At 54.5% G+C, this 23,280-nt stretch overlaps 2 protein-coding genes across 4 annotated transcripts in view; one reads left to right on the top strand and one right to left on the bottom strand.

Moving 5' to 3' along the window:
* Positions 1-10,032, top strand: part of BOK (BCL2-related ovarian killer) — a 33,119-nt gene extending 23,087 nt beyond the window's left edge. Inside the window, exons 4-7 of the mRNA XM_011929638.1 lie at positions 852-972; positions 1,718-2,040; positions 8,008-8,171; positions 9,518-10,032. Of these exons, the coding sequence (XP_011785028.1) occupies positions 852-972; positions 1,718-2,040; positions 8,008-8,171; positions 9,518-9,643 (734 nt within the window). The 3' untranslated portion in view covers positions 9,644-10,032. The remainder of the gene's footprint in view (positions 1-851; positions 973-1,717; positions 2,041-8,007; positions 8,172-9,517) is intronic.
* A 10,409-nt stretch (positions 10,033-20,441) lies between these two features.
* THAP4 (THAP domain containing 4) overlaps positions 20,442-23,280 on the bottom strand; it is a 46,167-nt gene continuing 43,328 nt past the window's right edge. For all 3 annotated transcript variants that reach the window (XM_011929540.1, XM_011929539.1, XM_011929541.1), the window contains one exon: positions 20,442-20,761. In XM_011929540.1, the coding sequence (XP_011784930.1) occupies positions 20,733-20,761 (29 nt within the window). In that variant the 3' untranslated portion in view covers positions 20,442-20,732. The remainder of the gene's footprint in view (positions 20,762-23,280) is intronic.

Genomic DNA, 23,280 nt, shown 5'->3' with positions numbered 1-23,280 from the left:
CAGATCCTTGCTGTTACTGGCTGAGATCCCGCCCTCCCGCCCGCTGCCCTCTGGATTCCAAGGCCTCTGAGGCCCCCCCATTGGAAACTGCGCCCACCGGGCTGGGTAGCCACAACCTCAGTATTCGTTGGTGCTGTGAGGACATCTGGGGGTGCTCAGTTCTGGGGTCACACACAGCCCACTGGCTGCCCCCACTGTCTCCAAGGTCTGGACTGCAGAGGTTGGGACCAGCCTCTCTGTGTCTGTCCAGTCCCCTCACCACAGCTGGGCTGCCGCCGTCACCTGTGAATGTTTATGAGGTGCCCAAAGAGGGCACATGGGGCGCTTGTGGCCGAGCCCGGGAAGGGGAGGTGACAGCAGCGGTGAAACTGAATCGGTGGCTCTCCAGGCAGGGGGTTGGGGTCGGGGTCCGAGGTCACGACCCTGTGAGGGGACACGCTGCCTCCTTTCAGGCTGACGCTGGCGTGGGCTGTGGGTGGCCCCTGCCTTTACATGGTGGCCTGGGCCCAGAGAGCAAAGCTGTGTAGACCTGGCCTGCCCAGGAGTGTGTGTGGGGTACAGACAGAATCCATGGGGGGCAGCACAGAGCCTCCAGGAGGAGGTGGGGTCCCATCTGAGGCCTAGGTCGGAAGGAGGGAGAGATCTCTGGGTGGGAGCGAGGTGGTTGGTGGGACTCTGTGAGACCTGCCACCTGCTGCTGCCTCTAGCCAGACTCTGAGAATGACCCTAGGGGATCTTTTAGTGGCCTTCTGAGAAGATGATGCCAGACCCCTGGAATGGCTGAGAGGAAGTCCCAGATGTCCAACGGGGCCCCGGAGGGACACAGCTCAGACCTGCATCTGCCCTCATAGCTACTCAGGGTCAGTCTCTTGAGGCCAGTGCTGTCTGCCTGCCCTCGGGCAGCACAGACAGGAAGAAGCCTGGGCTGTGTCCCCACCTTCAGTCTGGGGCCGGCCTGCAGCAGCCCCGGAGGTCTGTGTTTGGAAGCCACAGGGTCAGGCCTGGGAATTTCCATGTTACCCCCCACCCCCGGTTAGCCTCTCCTGGGCTCTGCTCTGGTTCCAGATCTTAATTAATGAGATACAGAGCAGCTGGCTCCGGGGATGAGGGCGCCTTTATCGGCCAGAATGGTCCGGTCAGCAGTATTACCCTGTTTGCTTTGGCTGGAGAATTGGCTGGGCTGGGGACTCCCAATCCCAGGGCCCTGTGGCATTCCCAGCACCATCTGCCCTGTGCCTGTGCACTGCTGCTGCCAAGGGCGCCACAGGCAGCACTCGGGGCGGTGGGCCTGTAGGGGGCCGTCCTTGGCTGCCAGGGCGGGGCTGATGCAGTGCCACCTCCAAGCACGTTCCCTTGGCAGCAAGAGCCCAGGTGGGAGTGTGGCAGTGCGGGTGGCTCAGGACAGCGGCTCACCCTCTGCACCTGAGCGGTCCCTGAGCCATGCTAGGGCCTGAGCCAGGCTCTCGGGCTTCCCCCTGCTCTCACCCCGAAGCTTTCTCTGCCCAGCCCCTCCCCACGTCAGGCTCTGGCCGCCTGCCTGGTCCCTCCTGCTCTGGGCAGCTCGGCTGCCTGTCGGCTGTGAGTCACCAGCAGGCACGGCCCACGCTCTTGCAGGATTCCCGCCCCACCGGCTTGGCCGGCTTGGCCTAGGGACTGGCTCGTCAGAGGGGCAGGACTGGGGGCACCCTCAGCACTTCCTTGGTCTCCTGGTCTGTAGGGGCCACGGTTGGGGGACGGCTCAAGGGAGGTCAGATGAGGTTAAGTGGAGGTGGGAATCAGACAAGTTAAGTGAGGGACAGGCTGGAATTCAAGCAGGGTCAGGTGGGGTCAGGTGCAGGGTGTGCCCCAAGCCAATTGTGTCCCAGGGAGCTGGGGCGTGGGCTGTCTCTCACTGCCTTTGTGACCACACAGGGGATGAGCTGGAGATGATCCGGCCCAGCGTCTACCGCAACGTGGCTCGTCAGCTGCACATCTCCCTGCAGTCTGAGCCTGTGGTGACCGATGCGTTCCTGGCCGTGGCTGGCCACATCTTCTCTGCAGGTATGCCCAGCCTGCCCGTCCCATGGGACCTCAGGGAGGGATCTAGGGTCTGGCTCAGGCTCACAGGGACCCCACGAGCCGGCCTCCAACTATCCTGATGCTGCCCAGTGCCCACCGGTGCCATCTCGCTGCTGCAGGTGTCAGGAGCTGCCCAGCCACCAGCGTGGGCTCACACCACAGCATTCAGGGTCTCTTGTGGTTCTGCAGGCTGGTGTGCCTGCTGAGCAGCTGGCACAGGCTTCTCGAGCGGTGGTGGTCGTGGTCCAGCATCAGTGAGGCTGCATGACCTGCAGTCCTGTGGGTGGCATGTCCTAGGGATGCTTGGGTTCCTGCAGGGGCCCCCGCACGGGGCTTGGGTTTCTCATAGCGTGGTGCTGTGTCCCGAGGAGTGGCCAGGAGCAGGTTTCCCAGACAGATCCCGAGTAGATGCTGCCAGGCTGTTAGGATAGACCCTCAGAAGTCACGGGTGGCCGGGCGCGGTGGCTCAAGCCTGTAATCCCAGCACTTTGGGAGGCCGAGACGGGCGGATCACGAGGTCAGGAGATCGAGACCATCCTGGCTAACCCGGTGAAACCCCGTCTCTACTAAAAAAAAATACAAAAAAAACTAGCTGGGCGAGGTGGCGGGCGCCTGTAGTCCCAGCTACTCGGGAGGCTGAGGCAGGAGAATGGCGTAAACCCGGGAGGCGGAGCTTGCAGTGAGCTGAGATCCGGCCACTGCACTCCAGCCTGGGCGACAGAGCGAGACTCTGTCTCAAAAAAAAAAAGAAAGAAGTCACGGTTAGCTCTGCTGGATTCTGATGGTCAGAGGCGAGCCTTTAGGGCTCCAGCGTCCAGGAGAAGGGACAGCATGGGGGCAGGAAGTCCAAGCTGACCGGCTCCCGGGGGTGTCCAGAGAACAGCAGTGCGTCTCACCTGGCTGTGCCTGCCTCACCTATGACCCCCCTGGGCACTCCCATCTCTGCCCTGGAGAGGTAACTCCTGGCCCCGCCTCCCTGCTCCTGCTGCTCCCTGCTGTCCACATGCTTCTAGGCCCACAGGAGGCTCAGGGCTTGTCTCCCCTGCTTGCTGCCCTGCTGTCCACTTGTCCAGCTGCCTCGGCCTGGATTTGCCCAGTGTGGCTTCTGTCTGCTTGCCCTGTGTCATCGGGTCTGGCCCTGCAGACCTCAGCCCCTTGCCTTTGACCTCTGTGACCTTGGGTCCCGTCCTGGCACCCCGTGCTATGAGCTGCCCCTGGGTGTGGCAGGCGCTGGGTGCTGCCGTAGGGGTGAGTGGTGCGCCGGCCCCGATGTGGCACCTCCCTGCTCGGCACATCCCTCAGCTGTTTTCCAAGTGCTGTCCGGGTGCTGGGCACAGCTCTGGGCCAGCGAACCCCGGGTGAGCAGGATCCCTGAAGTTTGGAGGAGGGGGGTGCTGTTCTCCCGGGGTGGGTGTTTGGAAGAGCCCTGGCAGCAGGGAGGCCTTGCACACCCTCGTCTGGGAGCCGGTCTGGGTCCGTGGCCAGTCAGCTGTGTGACTGTGGCCCTCTGTCATCTCTGTGGCCTCAGCTGCCTTGTCTGCAGGGCAGTCCTGACAGCAGCAGGAGCCGGGCGTCAGGCAGAGGCGCTGGAGGAAGCCACACCCTCGCTGTGGGAGATGCATCCCACACCACGGGGGACCCTCAGAGCTAGGGGTCTTCAGATGGCCTCAGGACCTCCACCCACCCACCGGAGGGCACGGGGAAGAGGCCGGAAGTGTGAGGACCCCGGCCTCTCGCTCAGGCAGACCCCACCCTCGCGGGGCGGCCTCCAGCACCTCTCCCAGGCGTCTCCTCCGACCCCGGTGGGCCGGCCGGGAGCCTGGGGACAGAGCGGGGCTGACACCCTCGGCTGGAGGCCGCGGCGGCGGGGCTGCCAGCGTTTGCTGACAGAGTCCGGCCCTCCAGTGCCACACTTGCTCACTGCTGACCTCCCTGGACAGAAGTGACTTAGGCTGGGACGCAGCGGCGACCCTGCAGGCTGCTGGAGAGGGAAGGCGGAGTCCTGGGATGGGAGTCCAGGCGAGGTCTGGTCCTGCCCCAGGCTTGTTTTGTGGCCACAGCATGTGCTGGAGTGTCTCAGGCCACACCTGGGGAGGGCAGTGACCTCAGGCCACACCTCGGGGAGGGCAGTGACCTCAGGCCACACCTCGGGGAGGGCAGTGACCTCAGGCCACACCTCGGGAAGGGCAGTGACCTCAGGCTGTGGTGTGGGGTCAGCAGGCAGAACCAAGCGGGGTGCGGGCGAGACTCCCTGTCTGGCCCTCCTTGGGGCGGCCTCAGAGCCTGGATTCTGTCTCTGCTCGTGTGTTCCTCTGGGAGATTGTAAATGAATCCTCTTTGGCAGTGTGGCTCCAAGGCCCCCGTATGGCAGCCCGGTGGGGCTGAGGGTGGGGGGCCGGGCCCAGCCAGGCTGAGGCGTGTCATGGGGCAGACCTAGGTTGACTGGGGGTGCATATGAGTAGGGGCTGGGGAGTGGGCGGGTGGTGTGGCTCAGGGGCCGGGTGGGCAGGGGGCAGGGTTCACGGCACAGTGGGCGGCAAAAGCACGGTGGCAGGAGCGGGCGAGCTGGTGCCCGCCCCTCCTTCCCCCAGGGTAACCCGGGCAGGCACCCGGAGGAGGCAGCGTGTGGGGCCCAGGAAGGAAGCCAGGAGTGGAAGGCGTCCTGGGCTGACGACCACTCTTGGCCCTCCCTGGGCTGACGCCGGTGAGTGGTTGCCCCCCCCCCCGCTGGTGTCTGTCTCGGGGCTGCCGGGTTTACAAGCCGCAGGCTGGCTTTAAAAGGAACAGTCACTTCTGAGACTGCAGCAACCTGCCTGGGCCCCAGAGGTGGAGCAGGCCCCGGAGGTGGCCTCCCCCTTTGGCAGGGAGAGAGGATGGGGCCAGGATGCCCCTGCCCACCTGGCCTTGCTTGAGCAGGGCCTGGCCTGAGGAGGGGGCGGTTTCTAGGAAGGCTCTGGTTGGTTCTGGGAGGGCGCCTGAAGGCCGGGGAGGGCTGAGGGGAAAGGCGATGGCGGGACGTGCGGGCACACAGCTGACGGGGGATGTTGGGGGGCACCGACCAGGTGGTTCGGACCATGTGTAGAGTTCAGTTTAAGTCTTGTGGATTTCACTGAAAAACTGGAGCTGACTCCCCTGTGGTCAACATCCCCCACCCCACCTAGCACCCCAGGCTTGTCCCATGCAGGCCTGGCTCTGGCCACGCGGCAGCCTCCACACCACCATCTGCCTGAGGGGAGCCACGCAGGCTGAAGTGCAGGAGCTGCGTGACCTGCAACGGGTTTCTGAACCTCCCTGAACCAGAGCCACCTGACTAGGGAGCTAGGGCAGGGCCGCTCCCTTCTGCCCCTCAGGCCCACTGGCAGCTGCACCCCCAATCGCCTTCACCCTTTGTCCATCCCAGTGCTCCTGGGCCCTTTTGCCTATAGAGTGAGCTTCTAGCCTCCAGGTGCTTTACATGTCCTTGCCTCCCTGCCTGAGGCCCCTCCCATGCCAGCCATCCCTGCACACTCTGACCCCCGGGTCTTCCTCCCTCTCTTCCTCTTAGCAGGCAGCCCTGAGGGTTGTGCGCCCAGCCCAGCCCCTCCACTGCAGGCAGGCGGCACAACCTGCACTGGCTGGGGCTTTGGCTAGTGATGTGAGCCACCTGGCGGCTGCAGGGCAGGGCTCTGGGGGGGTCTCCAAGTCTCCAGCCCCAGGAGCCTCCCATGAAGGCAGAGGCCAACAAATGTTTCTGGCTGTTTTCATTTAGGGCTTCAAAGTTCCCACTCAGGACTTTGGAATAACTCATTTCCAAAGTGGTAGAACTCATTTTCCTCCCCATTTAAAAGCCGGCAATAGTTTTTTTTTCCTTTGAATTTGAATTGTATTTCTATAACTATATATGTAATTTTATATAATTCTTCTAATTATAGTTTTACTATAAGAAAAATTTAAATGGCCGGGTGCAGTGACTCACGCCTGTAATCCCAGCACTTTGGGAGGCCGAGGTGGTTGGATCACCTGAGATAAGGAGTTCGAGACCAGCCTGACCAAAAAGAAGAAACCCTGTCTCTAATAAAAATACAAAATTAGCTGGGCATTGTGGCACATGCCTGTAATCTCAGCTACTCAGGAGGCTGAGACAGGAGAATCGCTTGAACCTGGGAGGCAGAGGTTGCGGCGCGCTGAGATTGTACCACTGCTCTCCAGCCTGGGTGACAGAGGCAGACCCTATTCTTTCTTTTTTTTTTCTTTTTTTTTTTTTTTTTGCGACAGAGTTTTACTCGTCGCCCAGGCTGGAGGTGCAGTGATGCAATCTTGGCTCACTGCAACCTCCATCTCCTGGGTTCAAGCAATTCTCCTGCCTTAGCCTCTGAAGTAGCTGGGATTACAGGCGTGTGCCACCACGCCTGGCTAATTTTTGTATTATTAGTAGAGACAGAGTTTCACCATGTCGGCCAAGCTGGTCTTGAACTCCTGACCTCAGGTGATCCACCTGCCTTGGCCTCCCAAAGTGCTGGGATTATAGGCATGAGCCACCGTGGCCAGCCAAAGAGACCCTATTAAAAAAAAAGAATGCTGGGTGCGGTGGCTCCTGCCCGGCCTGCCTTCTGTGGCTGACACTTATGTATCCATTTATCTGTTGGAGGACACTTGGGTTCTTTCCACCTTTTGGCAATTGTGAATTGGCCGCTGTGAATGTCTGTGACTATTTGTTGGAGCTGATTTTTGTTTTCATAAAAGATCCAGGTTTGCTGCTGTATGAGGGACCGGAGAGCAGTGCTTCATCTTTGCATGTGCGGTGTCCTCAGGCTGACTCCCTCCAGGGACCACTGCTGGGCGGCATATTTTGTGGCCGTTCAGATACTGCCAGTGCCCTCCAGCTGGGCTGCCCACCAAGGTTTACAAGGCTTTGCAGTTGCCTGAATCATCACACTGCCATTTAAAAGCATTTATTTATTTATCTAGAGATGGGGTCTCGCTCTGTCGCTCAGGCTGGAGTGCCGTGGTGCAATCTTGGCTCACTGCAACCTCCGCCTCCCTGGGTTCAAGCGATTCTCCTGCTTCAGCCTCCCGAGTAGCTGGGATTACAGGTGCATGCCACCACTCCCGGCTAATTTTTTTGTGTATCTTTTGTAGAGACGGTGTTTCACCATGTTGGTCAGGCTGGTCTTGAACTCCTGACTTTGTGATCTGCCTGCCTCAGCCTCCCAGAGTGCTGGGATTACAGGTGTGAGCCACTGTACCTCGCCTAAAAGCTTTTAATACAGTAGATCACATCTTGTTTTAATTTGCCTTTCTTTGGTTATGAATGAAGGTGAACATGTTTTGTGTCTCTTATTTATAATTTTTTTGTGTGAATCGGCTGTTCCAGTTCTGTGCTCATAGTTCTTTTGAAAGCCTTCTTTTCTCGCTAATATATAAAATGTCTGTCCGTGTTGAGGCGTTGTATCCTGCCTTTTGTTCTGTCTCCCCCTGTCGCCATCTTTTGTCTTCTCTTTCAAGGCGGCTTCTGTCTCAGTTCAGCCTCAGCAGGTTAGGGGTCTGGGGAAGGCGGTTTCTCTGCAGGCCTCAGCTTCTTTATATGTAAAATCTGGATGCCAGGCCTGCTGCGGGAACAGGCTGCCACGGGGTGCTGACTGTGAGGTCACTGGCTGCTCACTCCATCCGGCTGCTGCCCTCAGTTCCCTCGCCTCACCCCCCGTTGTAGCTGCGGCCTCTTCCACAGGTGTGGGCTGGGCAGGTGTGCAGTGGAGTCCGAGAAACCTGCCTGCCCGAGAACTACCTGAGAGGGTGGCCAGGCGGCCAGCCGGCCCGGCGTCCTGTAGGGGAGCGGTCCCCCTTGGGAGGGTCCCTGCTCATTAGCTGGACAGCAGGCACGACAGCAGCTCAGAGAAAGCCCAGCCCCTTCCTTAAGTGCTCCCGTGGGCGGGATTCAAGTTCTGGTCCTGACCACATCTCTCCCTGCAGGCATCACGTGGGGCAAGGTGGTGTCCCTGTATGCGGTGGCCGCAGGGCTGGCCGTGGACTGTGTGAGGCAGGCCCAGCCTGCCATGGTCCACGCCCTCGTGGACTGCCTGGGGGAGTTTGTGCGCAAGACCCTGGCAACCTGGCTGCGGAGACGTGGCGGATGGGTGAGCGCCTGAGCGCCCGCGGGGGTGGGAGAGCTGGGGTGCCAGGGTGCAGGGGTATGGGAGGGAGTGGCGGGTGGGTGATCACCTGAGCACTGCTGGGGGAGGTGGGCGAGGCAGGGAGTGCGGCAAAGGCCGAGACCTACAGGCAGGCCCTGGGCGCTCTCCTCTGCCCGGATCCAGCACTGACTTACCCCCGACCCTACCCCTGTACTAAAGACCTGCTGCCCCCAGCCCCTGCCCACCCGAGTGGGAAAAGCAGGGCCCCGAGGGGTGGGTATCAGAGCCAAACCCTTCATCTGTCTCCATGCCGCCAACTTCCCGCCCTGCCCTGTCCAGACTGCAGGTGCTGCTGGGGCCTGGGTATGGAGGGCGGCTCCCCTGCCCAGAGTCCGGCGGGTGTTGGGCCCGGTGTGTCAATCAGTGGCCAGGGATGACAGGGCTCAGACCCCTCTGCTGGGGCCTTTGGTTCAGCATCTCGAGAGATTGAAGTCAGGTGGTCTGTGGGAGCTGTGGTCTCCCGAAGGCTGAATTGGGGGTGGCAGAGGGCACTGTCCTAAGATGACACGCGGCTACAGGCATCCCTCAGCACAGAAACCCCAAAACTTCCGTCCCCTCCTGCCTTCCTCCTGTGGAGTCTGGCATGGGGCTGGGCACTGTGTGCCCTGTGGGCGAGGACACTTTGAGCAACGCCAAGGCCACAGGTCCAGGCTGCCGCGGAAAAGACTTCATTTATTAGCAGGAAGTGAAGGGAATAAGGGAATTGGAGTGGATGTTCATTCACTCATCCAGAAGGAACTTCAGGGTCCAGGGAGTCCTTGGGCTTCTGGAAGTGCAGTTCCTGCTGTTGTTCCAGGCAGAGTCTGAATGAAGCTGGGTTTGCCCCTTCCTGGCAGCCCAGGCTCCAAGGCCCCACAGGAGGACGCTGGGGTACTTGTAGCCCCTGGGGCGCAGCAGGCAGGTGGTTGAGGGGAGCTGGCACCCTGGTCTGGATGTCCAGAGCCCCAGCAAGGGCCACGAAGGCCTCTTTCCTGCTCGGCAGGGGCCCTCTGGCCGGCCTGGCCTGGCCTGGCTGCCCTCTGTCCCCACCTCTGGTGCCTCCTGGCCCTTCACACTGGCTGAATGTGCACGGTGTTGGGTCTGGTCTTGTGCTGGAGACTTCGGTCCAGGCCGCAGACCTCCTTCCCGAACAGTCTCCTGCATTCCCTCACACAATTTGCTGATATTCTGGTGCACGGTGCTAGGGGGCCTGGCGGTGCTGGGCGTCTGGCAGTTTTGGGGGGCCTGGTGGTGCTGGGGGTCTGGCGGTGTTGGCTCTGCTCTCTCACGTTCTCTCTCTTCCCTCCCAGACTGATGTCCTCAAATGTGTGGTCAGCACAGACCCTGGCCTCCGCTCCCACTGGCTGGTAGCCGCACTGTGCAGCTTCGGCCGCTTCCTGAAGGCTGCCTTCTTCGTGCTGCTGCCAGAGAGATGAGCTGCCCATCTGGGCAGTGGCCGCAGCCTGGCCCTCTGGGCCCGACGCAGGAGGCCCTCAGCACCCGAACACATCTCCCTCCTCCCCACCCGAGCCTGGAGCACTCTAACCCTTGGAGACCCCCTAAGCCCCGTTCCTTCACAGACCCAGGCCCTCCAGAAGGGGTGAGCGGGGATAGGCTTTCCTGAGCCTGGAGCTGGGCTTTGGGGCAGCCCGCGACCCTCCCCACTTGTGCCCCTTCTCCTGGGATCTCTGTGTCTTCCCTTTTCTTTCTGGGGCCAGGAAGTCAGGGTCAACTCCCAGGCCCCAGATGCAGGGGCCTGGAAACACCTGCTCTCCCCTGAGCCCCAAATGCAGGGGCCTGGGAACACCGTGCTGTCACCTGAGCCTGGGGTCCCATCCCAGGAAGAGGGGCCGTCTCAGGACCGGAGTCCTCAGGGGCCCCGCACATTCAATCTGAAGGTGACCCTGGCCTGGCCGAAGCTGGAAGAGCCGTGGGGACGCAGCCAGTAAACAGAGCGTAAGGCTCACGTGCTGGTTGCTTAATCCGTTTCTGGAGGAAGAGTATGACCCCCACCTGTGATGGGGTCCTTGTGTGGTGGGGACGGGGGCCAGCGGGCTCCAGGCTGCATGTTTAACCCATGGATGTGGAACCTGTGGCAGAGAAGGAAGGTCGCATGAGCCAGATCCCGCTTAACCCATGGATGTGGAACCTGCGGCAGAGAAGGAAGGTTGCATGAGTCAGATCCCAGTCCAGTTTCATGTCAGTGGAGGGTGAGGGTGACCCCATCTGCTATTTTTGTGCCCATCCTCAGACAACCATTTGGGGATGTGCCTATTAGGGCTCCCTAAGAACTCAGATGCCCAGGAAGCCCAGCCCCTCAGGGTGCACCCGCACACAGCCTTCCCTTGACGCCTACGTTTCTGGGCACATGTGAGGCATCTTTCCTGGAACCCCGAGCCAGCCCTGTCCCGCCCCAACGCAGCATGGCACTCAGGAGATACAGGCTGGATGTGGGGCGGTCCTGGGGAGGCCTGGCGTAGCAGCCTGCCCTCCGCACACCGCCCACCTGAGCCCTCCCTGCCAGGCTTCGTGCTGGGGTGGGCCACATGCCAGGACAAGAGGACCCCAGCAGAAAGCCAGCCCCGGACTCACATGGCATTCAGATCCCACTGGGGGTTGGGGTGGTAATAAACTCCAAATGATCATTCTCATTTTACACAGTGTCACTCGCGTGTGTTAAATGGCTTCTACCTACAGACAACATGGTAAAAGGTGTGGAACGCTTGCTTGAGAATAATTGGGGGTGGGGGAGTGGTGAGAGGGTGGGGATGGGAGGGTTCCTGGAATTGGTTCTTTATCCTGATGAGACGTAAAGGCACTAATGCTGATTTCTAGTAGTAAACAGAGCACCAGTAGTCCACAGTGTGATGTACCAACACAGACATGCATAGTATCGCCACTGGGTGCTGCTCATTACATACTTCCAGAAGGCAGGGTTCTGGTTCTGGTGGCTTTTGTTTTGAACACTTTCATCAAACTAGAGTATAATGGGCCAGGTGCAGTAGCTCACACCTGTAATCCCAGTACTTTGGGAGGCAGGAGGATGGCTTGAGGCCAGGAGTTCGAGACCAGCCTAGGCAATATAACAAGATCCCATCTCTACAAAAATAAAATTAGTCAAGCACGGTGGCCTGCACCTGTGGTCCCAGCTATTCTGGAGGCTGAGGGGGGAGACTTGGTTGAATCTGAGAGGTTGAGGCTGCAGTTAGCTGTGATCATACCACTGTACTCCAGCCTGGGTAACAGTGAGACCCTGTCTCACAAAAAAAAAAAAAAAAAAAAAAAAAAGACAGGTGTGGTGGCTCACGCCTGTAATCCCAGCACTTTGGGAGGCCCGAGCAGGCGGATCACCTGAGGTCAGGAGTTCAAGACCAGCCTGGCCAACATGGCAAAACCCCAACTCTACTAAAAATACAAAAATTAGGTGTGGTAGCAGGCACCTGTAATCCCAGCTACTCGGGAGGCTAAGGCAGGAGAATTACTTGAACCTGGGAGGCAGAGCTTGCCGTGAGCCGGGATCGCCCCACTGCCCTCCAGCCTGGACAGAGGGACTCCATCTCAAAAAAGTATGATGGCAGTGAGCTCAGGATTCAAATTCCCAGCTGAAGTGTCACCTGAATAATCTGCAAGTTATGACTGTCCCAAGAAAGACTCTTAACTCCTTTAGCTGCGGGTCTGAGACTACTGAAAAACCCAGAATCTTGTCCTTCCAATGGCTGGATTATAGCACATGTGGAACTCCCAGCCTCGTGGTGTCTGCTGTGCAAGTGAAGGCACTGGTTGGCAAGGAACGGGATCCTGTCCGTTGGAGCTGGGATGAGGATGTGTGGGGCGACCCTGATGAACAGTGGAGACCCTGAACCCCTAAATCCTGATGAGTCTTCAGCAGTGGAAGAGGCCTCCCTAACCCTAGTGGTAGCTTCCCCAACTCCATCTGAGCGGGTTAACCCTGTGTTGTCTGAGGAAATGGGACGGCCCTGAGGCTGCTGACTAGCAAGACCAGGCTGCTGCTCCCCAGGACCTCCCCCCACCCCTTTTTGCTTCTAGACGTGGAACTAGACTGATGTGGGGCAGGCCCTAGAGCTGAGATACAGGGCGTGACCATGAGGAGATGCACTTACCCAAGAGGATGTGTTTTCCAGTTTACACAGAAACCCCAGGAACGTGGGAATGCATACTGAGGGCCTGGGAGAGTGGTAGGAGGAACATAGAGTTGGATCAGACCAAATTTACTGGTACGGGCTCGCTAAGCAGAGAGCCTGCATTTAGAAAGGGCTCTGATTGGTTGGTTGGCTGCCTGGCGGAAACATGGGCCAAAACATGGCCCACCACGGGATAACTGGACATGCCTGGTCACCCGTGGTTAGTGTGGAAGGGGGTTCAAAGGCTTAGGGAGATTGGAATGCTAGAGTGGATTTGTTCTCCCTGTTCTGCTCTTCCTCCAGCCCTCCACCCTCCTCCCCTGCAGCTCTCCTCCTCTTCCTCCTTCTCTGCAGCCCTCCACCACCCTCCCCCTACAACCCTCCTCCTCTTCCAGTCCTCCACCCTCCCCCTCCCCTGCAACTCTCCACCACTCTCCTCCTCCCACTGCAGTTCTTTTCTTTGTAGCCCTTCTCCTCCTCCCCGGCCAGCTCTTCTCTTCCCCCTCACGCACAATACTCCTCTTCCCCTTGCAGCCTTCCTCCCTCCTCCCCTGCAGCGCTACTCCTCTTTTCTTTGTAGCCCTCCTCCTTATCCAGCCCTCCACCCTCCTACCCTCCCTTGGCAGCCCTACTCCCTCCCCTTCCTCCTCCCGCCTGCAGCCTTCAACTCCCTCCTCCTCCTGCTGTACTTCTCTCCCTCATCTTCCCTCAGGACCCAGCCCTAGTGCCAGTACCCCAAGCCTTCGCTGACCCTCAGCAGGGAGGTTCCCGACTGGGTGCACGGGGCAGTGCCCAGGAACTCTGGTTCAGGCCTGCTGCAGGGCTCGTTTGCCTCTTCAGTGGTGGCTCTTAGGTGCTGCGGTTCCGTGGCTGAGGAGCCACACAGGAAGGCCCACTACCTGTGTCCCTCAGCTTTGTGCATCTGCTTCTCCGGAACAGGACCCCTTGAGGGCAGGCCTGGTGGACCACCCTGCTTCCCATGAGGCCTTGCACAGGCCTTCCTGTGGACACTGCACACAGGTGACTGAACCTGATACGACAAAACATGAAGTGTGAGATGTTTCTAAAATCCACCCTCCTAGTGGAGGCTATCTTCTGCTACCATGTGCCAGGCCAGAGCTCCCCTACCCTGGTAACAAATGCCAGGGTGCCCTGTGGCCCAGTTCTCCTCAGTCCCCTCATTCGTCCAGAGAACAAACGCCAGGGTGCCTCACGACCCAGCTCTCCTCAGTCCCCTGATCCGTCCAGCCCATTTTCATTCCTCTCACTTTGGCCTCCTGTATGTCCGACTGTGCCTCTGGGCCAGACTCACTGCAGGGCTACGGGCCTGGGCAGGCCCCACCTTCCTGCTTTCTGATGCAGCGATATTCTTCCCTTTTTAGGACCTTGCTCTGTCACCCAGGCTGGAGTGCAGTGGCGCAGTCTCGCCTCTCTGCAACCTCTGCCCCCCAGGTTCAAGTGATTCTTGTGTCTCAGTCTCCTGAGTAGCTAGGATTACAGGTGCCCACCACCACGCCCGGCTAATTTTTCTATTTTTCATAGAGATGGGGTTTTGCCACGTTGGCCAGGCTGGTCTCGAAATCCTGACCTCAAGGGATCCACCCACCTCAACCTCCCCAAGTGCTGGGATTACAGGTGTGAACCACTGCGCCCGGCTGACATTCTCCTCTTCGAGCCTGATGCCAGCTCAGGCCACAGACATTAGCCCTTCTCACAAAGCTGGAGGACAAGGCCCCCTCGCACGCCCCATCCTCTCCTCGCCCCTCCGGGGGGCCCTCCCCCGAGCGTCTCCTTTGAAGCCCTGCCTCCCTCTATCATGCCCCCCCAACCCACAGTCTCAAAAAACATGAAGAGAGGACCCCTGGGGTGGTCTGGCAACGCCTGCCTGGTGGACAGCAGATGGGACAGAAGGAAAGTGGCCGGTGGGAGAAGAGGCAGAGGAAAGGGGAGGAGGGAGGAGGAAAAGTGAAGCCCACGCTGACGGTGCCCCTCCTGCCCAGGCTTCCTGCCAGATGCTTCTTGGATCAAATACTTTGTTATATTTCCAGCACAAGAAAGTGATGTTACAAACACTAAGAGAATTCAGAGAAACAGCAGGATTTAAAGTAGCACACAGAGATCTTTGTGTATACTTTCAGTTAAAAGACAGAATGGAAGAGATGACCCATTTTTAACAGCAACAAAAAGATAAAAATCCTCATGCATGAAAGAAATGTGAAACCCTAAATGGGAAAAACTTTAAATATGCCATAAAGACACCAAAGTAGATTTCAACAATACCATGGTTTGAACGCATTCCCCAAAAGTTCATGCGTTGGAAACCTGGACTCCAATGCAGCAGTGCTGGGATGGGATTCTGGGGAGGTGACTGGCTCATGAGGACTGATCCATTCATGGACTAATGGGTTCTCAGGGAGTGCAGCACTTATCACCAGGGGGCTGGTTATAAAAGCCAGCTTTGCCATCTCTCATGAGACCCTCACATAATGCCTGGCATCACCTTGAGGCTGCAGAGTCCCGACCAGCAAGAAGGTCCTGACCAGATGCAACTCCTATACCTTGGCTCCCTGCCTCCAGAACTGTAAGAAATAAAATTCTTTTCTTTATAACTTACCCAGTCTGTGGTATTCAGTCAGAGCAACAGAAAATGAATTAAGACAGACAGAAAGAAATACCATGGTCCTGGATAAGAAAACTCTCCTAAGCAAGACAATTCTACAAAAGTTAAATTTATAAATGTAACGTAATCCTTATAAAAACACCGAATGTTTTTCCCGGATCTAAAAAACTAATTATAAAGTTCATGTGAGAGAGAAAGTGCACAAGAGTGTAAAAATAGCCAGGAAAACCCTGAAAAAGAAATGGGGAGGTCCTCTGCCACGGAACCATCTCCTGGCCTCTGAAATGGAACACATGGCACCAGGACCCATGTAGGCAGACAGGCCCAGGGACATGAAGACCTGGAAACATCCCAATGCCTGGAACATGCAGTCTGTAAGGTAGCATATGATACCAGTGAGGAAAGGATGGACTTGTTGGTAAATGTTAAGCACTTGGAAAAAGACGAAAATGAATCTGCACTTCATACCATACATGAAGACAAATTCCAAATGGGTCAAAAGTACTAGGAAAAGGTGACTTCCTTCATCACTGGGGAGTGGGCAAAATCTTCCTAAATAGGACTGAAAACCCAGGAGCAATAAAAGACAAAATGTATACTGAGGAAAATGTTTTATAACATAGAGCATTTTCAAAAGTGTTGGTGTCCTGAGTGGGAAGCAGGGCAGAGACTGTCGGGGACCACGGGCGGGGGATATGGTGTTGAACAGGTGTGGGGTCTCCTTCCGGGGTGATGCAAGCTTTGGAAGCACAGAGAAGTGACGGTTGTACATTATGAATGTACTAAATGCTGCTAAATTGTAGACTTTAAGATGGTTAAAATGGTGAATTTTTTTTGATTAAAAAAATAGATGATTATCTATAGGACTCTGATAAAAATGTTTTTATGTATATTTTACCCCGATAAAAATTATAACTTAAAATAAGAAATATTAGGATTAATATTCCTTATTCAAAAGAGCTCATGAGTTTGGAAAATCAAGAAAATGATTTAAAAAAAGAGAGAGAAGTGCAAACCAAAACCACCCCAAGACTCCATTTCTCACCTACAAGATTGACCCAAATCCAAATTTGACACCAGATTCGGCTGCTGATGGGGGCAGGCGCCTCCTACAATGCTGTGGGGATGCAGAACACCTGGCCCCTTGGGGACAGGGACAACACCCAGACAAGCTGGATAAGCCTCTCCCTGCCGACTGGCAATCCCATTCCCAGAAATGTATCCTTAAGATACGATGGCCGGAATCCACAAAGATGTGGAAATGCCCTTCTAACCAGACTTAGAAGACAAGCACGCTGCAGTCCCAGTGGAGGTGCTGGGTCCAACTCTGACATCTGATTGGCCAACCCAAGTGCTCAGCATGAGGGGATCTGTTGCCTAAACCATGGCGAGCTAAACCAAACCACAGTGAGCTAAACTGTGGTGATCTAAACCACGGCAAGCTGAACCACGGCGAGCTAAACCAAACCACAGCAAGCTAAACCGTGGCGAGCTAAACCACGGCAAGCTGAACCACGGCGAGCTGAACCACGGCGAGCTGAACCAGGGCGAGCTGAACCACGGCGAGCTGAACCACGGCGATCTAAACCAAACCATGGCGATCTAAACCAAACCACGGTGAGCTAAACCACGGCAAGCTGAACCACGGTGACCTTACCAGGGCACTCGACAGCTGTACCAGAGGCCTGTGTGGAGCAAACATGCCTGGTTTTACAGTTCCGACAAGAAAGCCAGTCAAATGATTTGCATTCGCAAAACAAATTATAACAATTTCTAGAAATTAAACAAATGGACTTGTGTATCCAGTTGGTGATAGAAGCGCAGGTTAATTAATCCAATGATATAATATTTTAACTTTGTGTCTTCAAAGGCAAAAGTCTAAAAAGGCTAGCAGAAAAAACAAACTTTGACCAGTAGCCATTGTTAACAATACCTTTTTTGGTAGAGGTGGGATCTCACTATGTTGCCCAGGCTTATTTTGAAATGATTATATGTATCTATATGTAGAATAAAGCAAACACTGTTGATGTAATGAACCAAGATTTTCAGCTTAAGAGGTAAAATCAAAGAATATTTAAAAACCCTTATAATCTTAACATTTGAATGGAAAACAGTATGAATTCATATTTTTCAAAAATACATGTGTATATCCCATGCTAAAGTAGTTAGGGGTGAAGGGTCCTGATCTCTAATATAACCTCACATGATTCGGAGAAAATAAACCAGAAATTGTTTTTTTTGAGACACAGTCTCGCTCTGTTGCCCAGGCTGGAGTGCAATGGCGCCACCTCGGTTCACTGCAACCTCTGCCTCCTGGGTTCAAGTGATTCTCCTGCCTTAGCCTCCCGAGTAGCTGGGATTATGGGCGCCCGCCACCATGCCCAGCTAATTTTTTGTATTTTTAGTAGACATGGGGTTTTGTCATGTTGGCCAGGGTTGAACTCCTGACCTCAGGTGATCTGCCCAACTTGGCCTCCCAAAGTCCTGGGATTATAGGTGTGAGCCACTATGCCTGGCTGAGAAAATAAATTTCAGAACAATTTTCTGGTTCTGTCCATGGAAAGGCTGGGAAGTAGAGCAGCCCAGCCGTCTTAAGCAGTCAGTGCTCAGTCTCCCCACTAATGAGAACCAGGGCTCTGGAGAGATGGGTAGTTCCAGGTTCTGGGCAGGAGGAGTCAGAGGCAGTTGTGGCCCCAGAGCAAGGAGGCGTCAAAGCCCACTGGATGGAGGGGCTCCTCTGGCCAGTGACGAGGTAATCTGAGCATCTCCTGTTTGCCGAAGACATGGGCAGCACTTGATTAAAATGGTATCAAATACAGCTGGCCCTCCATTTCTGTGGATTCAACTGCGTATAGAGAAATTCCCAAAGAGCACACAATAAAAACACCCCAAAAATAGACGTTTACAGAGCGTTTACGCTGTGTCAGGTGTTATAAGCAATCTAGAGATGACTTAAGGTATATGTGAGGATGTGCGTAGGTTGTGTGCAAATCCCACGCCATTTTATACAAGGGATTCGAGCATCTGATTTTGGTATCCGTGTGGGTCCTGTAACCCACCCCTGTGGATACTGAGGACAGACTGTATACATGAAGGCATTAAGTTCATAACATGAGGAGGGAAGCGGGAAGGGTAAGTGCAGTGGCGTGAGGAACTCTCAGTCCTTTGGTACCAATGGAGGGTGCCAGGACGTTCTTACTCCAAAAATTGATCATTAAAGGGAAATAATTAAGTGTTTATGCTGCCTTTCTAGTATGAACACACTTCAGGATAACCCGACTTACCCTAATGGATAAAGGGAAGGTCTGAGAGAATTCCAGCCACTAAATGTCCTTCTAATGAGAGACAGAAGACAAACATCTGCAGTCCCAGTGGAGGTTCTGGTTCTAGCAATCGTCACCCACAGGTGGCAAAACTGTCAGGGGATCAGTTGACGGGAAATTGACGATAAAGGGGTCAGGCTGTCGCCATCTGAGCTTATTAATGCTGGCTTCAACAAAGTGAGACCATCAGACATGAGGCTCCTCATGGGCTGTGACAGGAGGAACTGACATCGCCCAGGTGTGATTCCAGCCACAACTTCAGATCCAACTTCCAGATGACAGGATATAGAGGGGACAGAGGTACAAGTTAAACACTACAAGGATGATGCTGAGTCCAGACTGGGGACACCTTCAAGGACAAGTGACCAGCTTCACCAACAAGTCAAGGGTACAGGGGAGGGAAGAGGAGGACTTTTAGGATCAAAAGGATCCTAAAAGACTCTGTAGCCAAACACAAACGTGAATAAAGCTTTGATAATCCAATCGTATGGGGATTATTTCTCAGGCAGTCAGGGAAATGCGAATAGGACTGAGTGTTGGAGAACGTTACAGAATTCTTATGCATTTTGAGAAAACACCACCGTGCCATCAGTTACTGACGTCTTGTCTCTTGGCTTGTCTGTGCTCTGCCCTGGGTGCTGCCCTCCCACACTCCCTTCTGGCTGGGCGTGCAGGAGCCTGGGATGCAGGAGTTGGGGCTGGGAGCTTCCTGGTATTCCCAGGTTATTTCAGCACTACTCTGGGAGTAGAGACAGCTTGGAGCCCAGCCTCCAGGTCCCCTGGCACCCCCTTGGCCCTTGGAATACCGTCCCAGGCCCTCCTGCCCATCTTGCGAGAACCAAGCACCTCCTCTAAGCTCTGAGGTCCCTGAAACCCCACCCTGGTAACACATTTTGTCCCCAAGCCCTGGAGGTAGTACCTGCGGTTGCCACCCTGGATGTTAACTCCGCGCAGCCTGAGTGCTACCTCTTCTGACTCTGCTTCCCAACACCTGTGTAGCCTCATCTCCACGTGCCTGGCGAGATTTCTGATATGGTGAGGAGTTAAGAGAAAGAAAATGGCTTTGGTTGTTTTGGAATGCATACCAAAGGATTTAGGTGCAAGTGACAGTATGTTTGGAATTTGCTTCCATGTATTCCAGCAGAAGTGGGGAGGAAAAATGGAACTGCTGTGGGCAAAATGCTGGCAGGTACTGAAGCTGGGTGACAGGTACAAGGGTTTAGTGTATGTTTGGGAACTTTCATAGTGAAAAAAACCCCACAAAAACGAAAGCTGTATTACAGAGTTACAAACTTAAACTTACATGATGTTGAAATCACAGCTAGCCTCTTGGGAATGCTCCATCTGTAAGAAAATGTAGACTTGGCTCTTTAAAAGTAATGAAAAAATGACTGCCATCTTTTTTTTTTGGAGACAGGGTCTTGCTCTGTCGCCCAAGTTGGAGTTCTGTGGTATGATCCTGGTTCACTGCAACCTCCACCTCCCAGGCTCCAGGGATCCTCCCACCTCAGCCTTGAGTAGCTGGGACCACAGGCATGGACCACCACGCTCGACTAATATTTGTTTTTTTTTGTAGGGATCGGGTTTCGCCATGTTGCCCAGGCTGGTCTCAAACTCCTGGCTTCAAGCCATTTGCTAGCCTTGGCCTCCCAAAGTGCTGGGATTACAGGCGTGAGTCACTGCGCCCGGCCAACTCTACAGAAGATTTACAAATATTTTAGATCTTGTCAAAACTGCCAGAAGAAAGAAAAGGAAAGAGATTCATCCCTTAATTTCTCTTTTTTTTTTTTTTCCAGAGTCTCGCTCTTATCTCCCAGGCTGGAGTGCAGTGGTGCGATCTTGGCTCTCTGCAACCTCCACCTCCTGGGTTCAAGCGATTCTCCTGCCTCAGCCTCCCAAGTAGGTGGGATTACGGGCACGTGCCACCACGCCTGACTAATGTTTTGTATTTTAAGTAGAGATGGGGTTTCACCCTGTTGGCCAGGCTGGTCTTGAACTCCTGATCTCAGATGATCCACCCGCCTTGGTCTCCTATAGTACTGGGATTACAGGCATGAGCCACCACACCCAGCCTCCTTCTTAATTTCTTAGGGAAGACTTTGGAAAACAAACATCAGCAGATAAAAAAATGTACATCCTACACAAGTGATAATATTCAAAATCCTCAGCCATAAAAATAAAGGCCTTTTATTTGGTTTTTCTATGCCAGTACAGAAACATCTGGACAACACTCTTGAGCCTGCAGAGGCTCCCGGCCACACCCACTTCTGCTGCAGGGACAGTATGCCGAGGAGCCGAACCGTTGAGACACAGTAGCCAGGCCCTCCTGAGGGCTCCAGAAGCTCTAGGTTACGGGGTCACCTTCTTGTAGGTGACATGAAGATGCTGGGTCATTGGCTGTGTGGTGGTTGCCATGGAGACTGTCTGTTCAAGTTTGCCTTCAGAATTCAGCCTGAACTTCCGGGTAATCTGAGCAGGAGAATGAAACAAAAATACCTTAGTTTTATCTCAAAAGATTCAATCAACGCCCGTGTGCCCATCGCATGCCACGCACTCGTCACGGGCTGTGAGCCAGGCAGTGTCCTCGCCAGGGGACGACAGACACAGCCCAGGGCCCCTGCGCACGTCACAATCCAGGAGCCCCTCAGCTGTCTCCAGAAAACTACCAGCTGAACACAGGGATTGTTTATTTAGAAGTCACCTTTTTTTGTCGCCGGCCATACCACCCTGAACGCACCCGATCTCGTCTGACCTGGGAAGCTAAGGAGAGTTGGGCCTGGTTAGTACTTGGATGGGAGAAGTCATCTTTTTTTGTCGACGGCCATCCACCCTGAACGCACCCGATCTCGTCTGACCTCGGAAGCTAAGGAGAGTTGGGCCTGGTTAGTACTTGGATGGGAGAAGTCACCTTTTTTTGGTCTCTACAAATTATATACCTGATCAGACAAGCACTGAGCTTCCAATGCTTCCCTTCTCCACTGCCTCCCACTTTCACTGTAACTAGAACTGATGTCCAGTGTGTTCTTCGAAAGCTCAGAAACACCATCTTTGGAACAGTAATTCATCAGAATAAATTATAGCAGCTGTTTCCAACAAGAATCCAAGCCTATGGCAGCTAAGTCCCGAATGAGTCAGCCCTGTATGCCCGGAACGTTTGCCAGCAGATTATAAGTGCTCACTGTCAAAAGACAGTTCTCTGATGGGCACTCTCTCTCTAGTGTCCCAGATGTGTGTGTGTGTGGGGGGGTCAGGTGGGGGGCACCAGAAGTGGATGAAGTGGAGTTCTGCTTATGGCCATGGCTAACTACTCTGTAACTGACCAACCCCCTCGCAGATAACCCAGATTTTAAGAAGTTTCTTTAAAGGTGTCAGAGAACCACCAAGTCAGCAAGGACCAGCACCCCAGAGAAAAGGAAGTGTGGAGGTGAAACCCAATTTGGAGCAACTGGCCCTGATGCTTTTGCTGCCTGGAAGTCGAGAGGTTCAAGGGGTGGAGGCTGAGAGGGATGTGGTAGCTAAGAGGCTGAGAAGCTGAGTGAGGCCTTCTGGGACTCATGGAGCTGGAGGGACAAACACTGGAATTCGGTGTCCGTCTAGGAGGAGAGGCCCAGCCGGGCGTGGTGGCGGCGCCTGGAGTCCCAGCTACTCGGGAAGCTGAGGCAGGATCATTGCTTGAACCTGGGAGGTGGAGGTTGCAGTGAGCTGAGATTGCGCCACTGCACCTCAGCCTGGGCAACAGAGCAAGACTCCGTTTCTAAAAAAGACAAAATGAAAAAAAGGAGAGGCCCAGGAAAGCACCCCAGCTTCAGGAGTAAGGGTTAACCAGACACAGGCTGGTAGTCCAGTTTCAAACCAGCTCAGTCTCTTCTGAACACGAGCTGTCCATCCATGACTGACAGGCAGAAGCACAGAACTACTCTTTGGTGAGGATAACATCAAATGAAGCCTCAAGTCATCTCTACAGTTTTTCATACATAATGTCTAGAATCCAAGAAAAAAAGAAAAACTCCTTAGGTTACTAGGAGATAAGATCAAAAGAAAAAACAGGAAACAGACACCTCCCCCACCCTCACCCAGGGGATGCCAATATTGGAGTTATCAGATTATGGAAAATTTCTGCAGATAGAATTTATCAAAAAGATTAAAATAGAAATTCTGTAACTGAAAAACAATCACTCAAATTAAGGCCCCAATAATGAAATAAACAGCAGATTAGACACAGATGAAGAAAGGATTAGTAAACTGGAAACTGATCAGCAGGAAATATCCACATTGAAGCCTAGAGAATAATGGAAACTATGGATGAAAGCATAAGGGACACATTGAAAATTGCAAAAGACTGAACACATATGTAACCAGAGACCCAGAAGGAGACAGGAAAGAAAATGGAACATGAGCAATATTTGAACAGATGATGGCCAATTTTCTGAGTCTAACAAAATATATCAAGCCACAAATTCTAATTCTATCACAGCAAAACTTTGGCTGATAATCAAAGGCAAGACAATAGAAACTTGAAAGCAGCCAGGGATGGGTGTGGGTGTAATGGTTCATTTTAGGTGTCAAACTGACCAGATTAAGGAACACCTAGAAACCTGGTAAAGGATTATTTTGAGTATGTCTGAAAGGATGTTTCCAGAGGTGACTGACCAGGTGAGGAAGATCTGCCCTCCATGAGGGTGGGCACCGTCCAATAGGCTGGGGGCCCAGAGAAAATAAAAACAAAGACAAGGCAAATATGTCCATCTGTTTGCTGGAGCTAGGATACACTCTTCCTCCCCTGTCCTTGGACAACTCCAGGCCCCCCAACCTTTGGACTCCCAGATGTCACCAGCACCTCCTCACTCTTCAGGGATCTGAGGACTTTGGCCCAGGACTGAGAGTGACACCATTGGTTTCCCTGGTTCTGAAGCCTTTGGACTTGGACTGAGCCATGACACTGGCATCCCAGGGTTTCCAGCTTGTGGAGGGGGCTTTTTTTTTTTTTT

This window comes from Colobus angolensis, unplaced genomic scaffold (genome assembly GCF_000951035.1).
Source record: "Colobus angolensis palliatus isolate OR3802 unplaced genomic scaffold, Cang.pa_1.0 Scaffold82, whole genome shotgun sequence".
Classification (NCBI taxonomy): domain Eukaryota; kingdom Metazoa; phylum Chordata; class Mammalia; order Primates; family Cercopithecidae; genus Colobus; species Colobus angolensis.
Note: the sequence above shows the minus strand (reverse complement) of the source record. Positions and strands in the feature narration are given on the sequence as shown.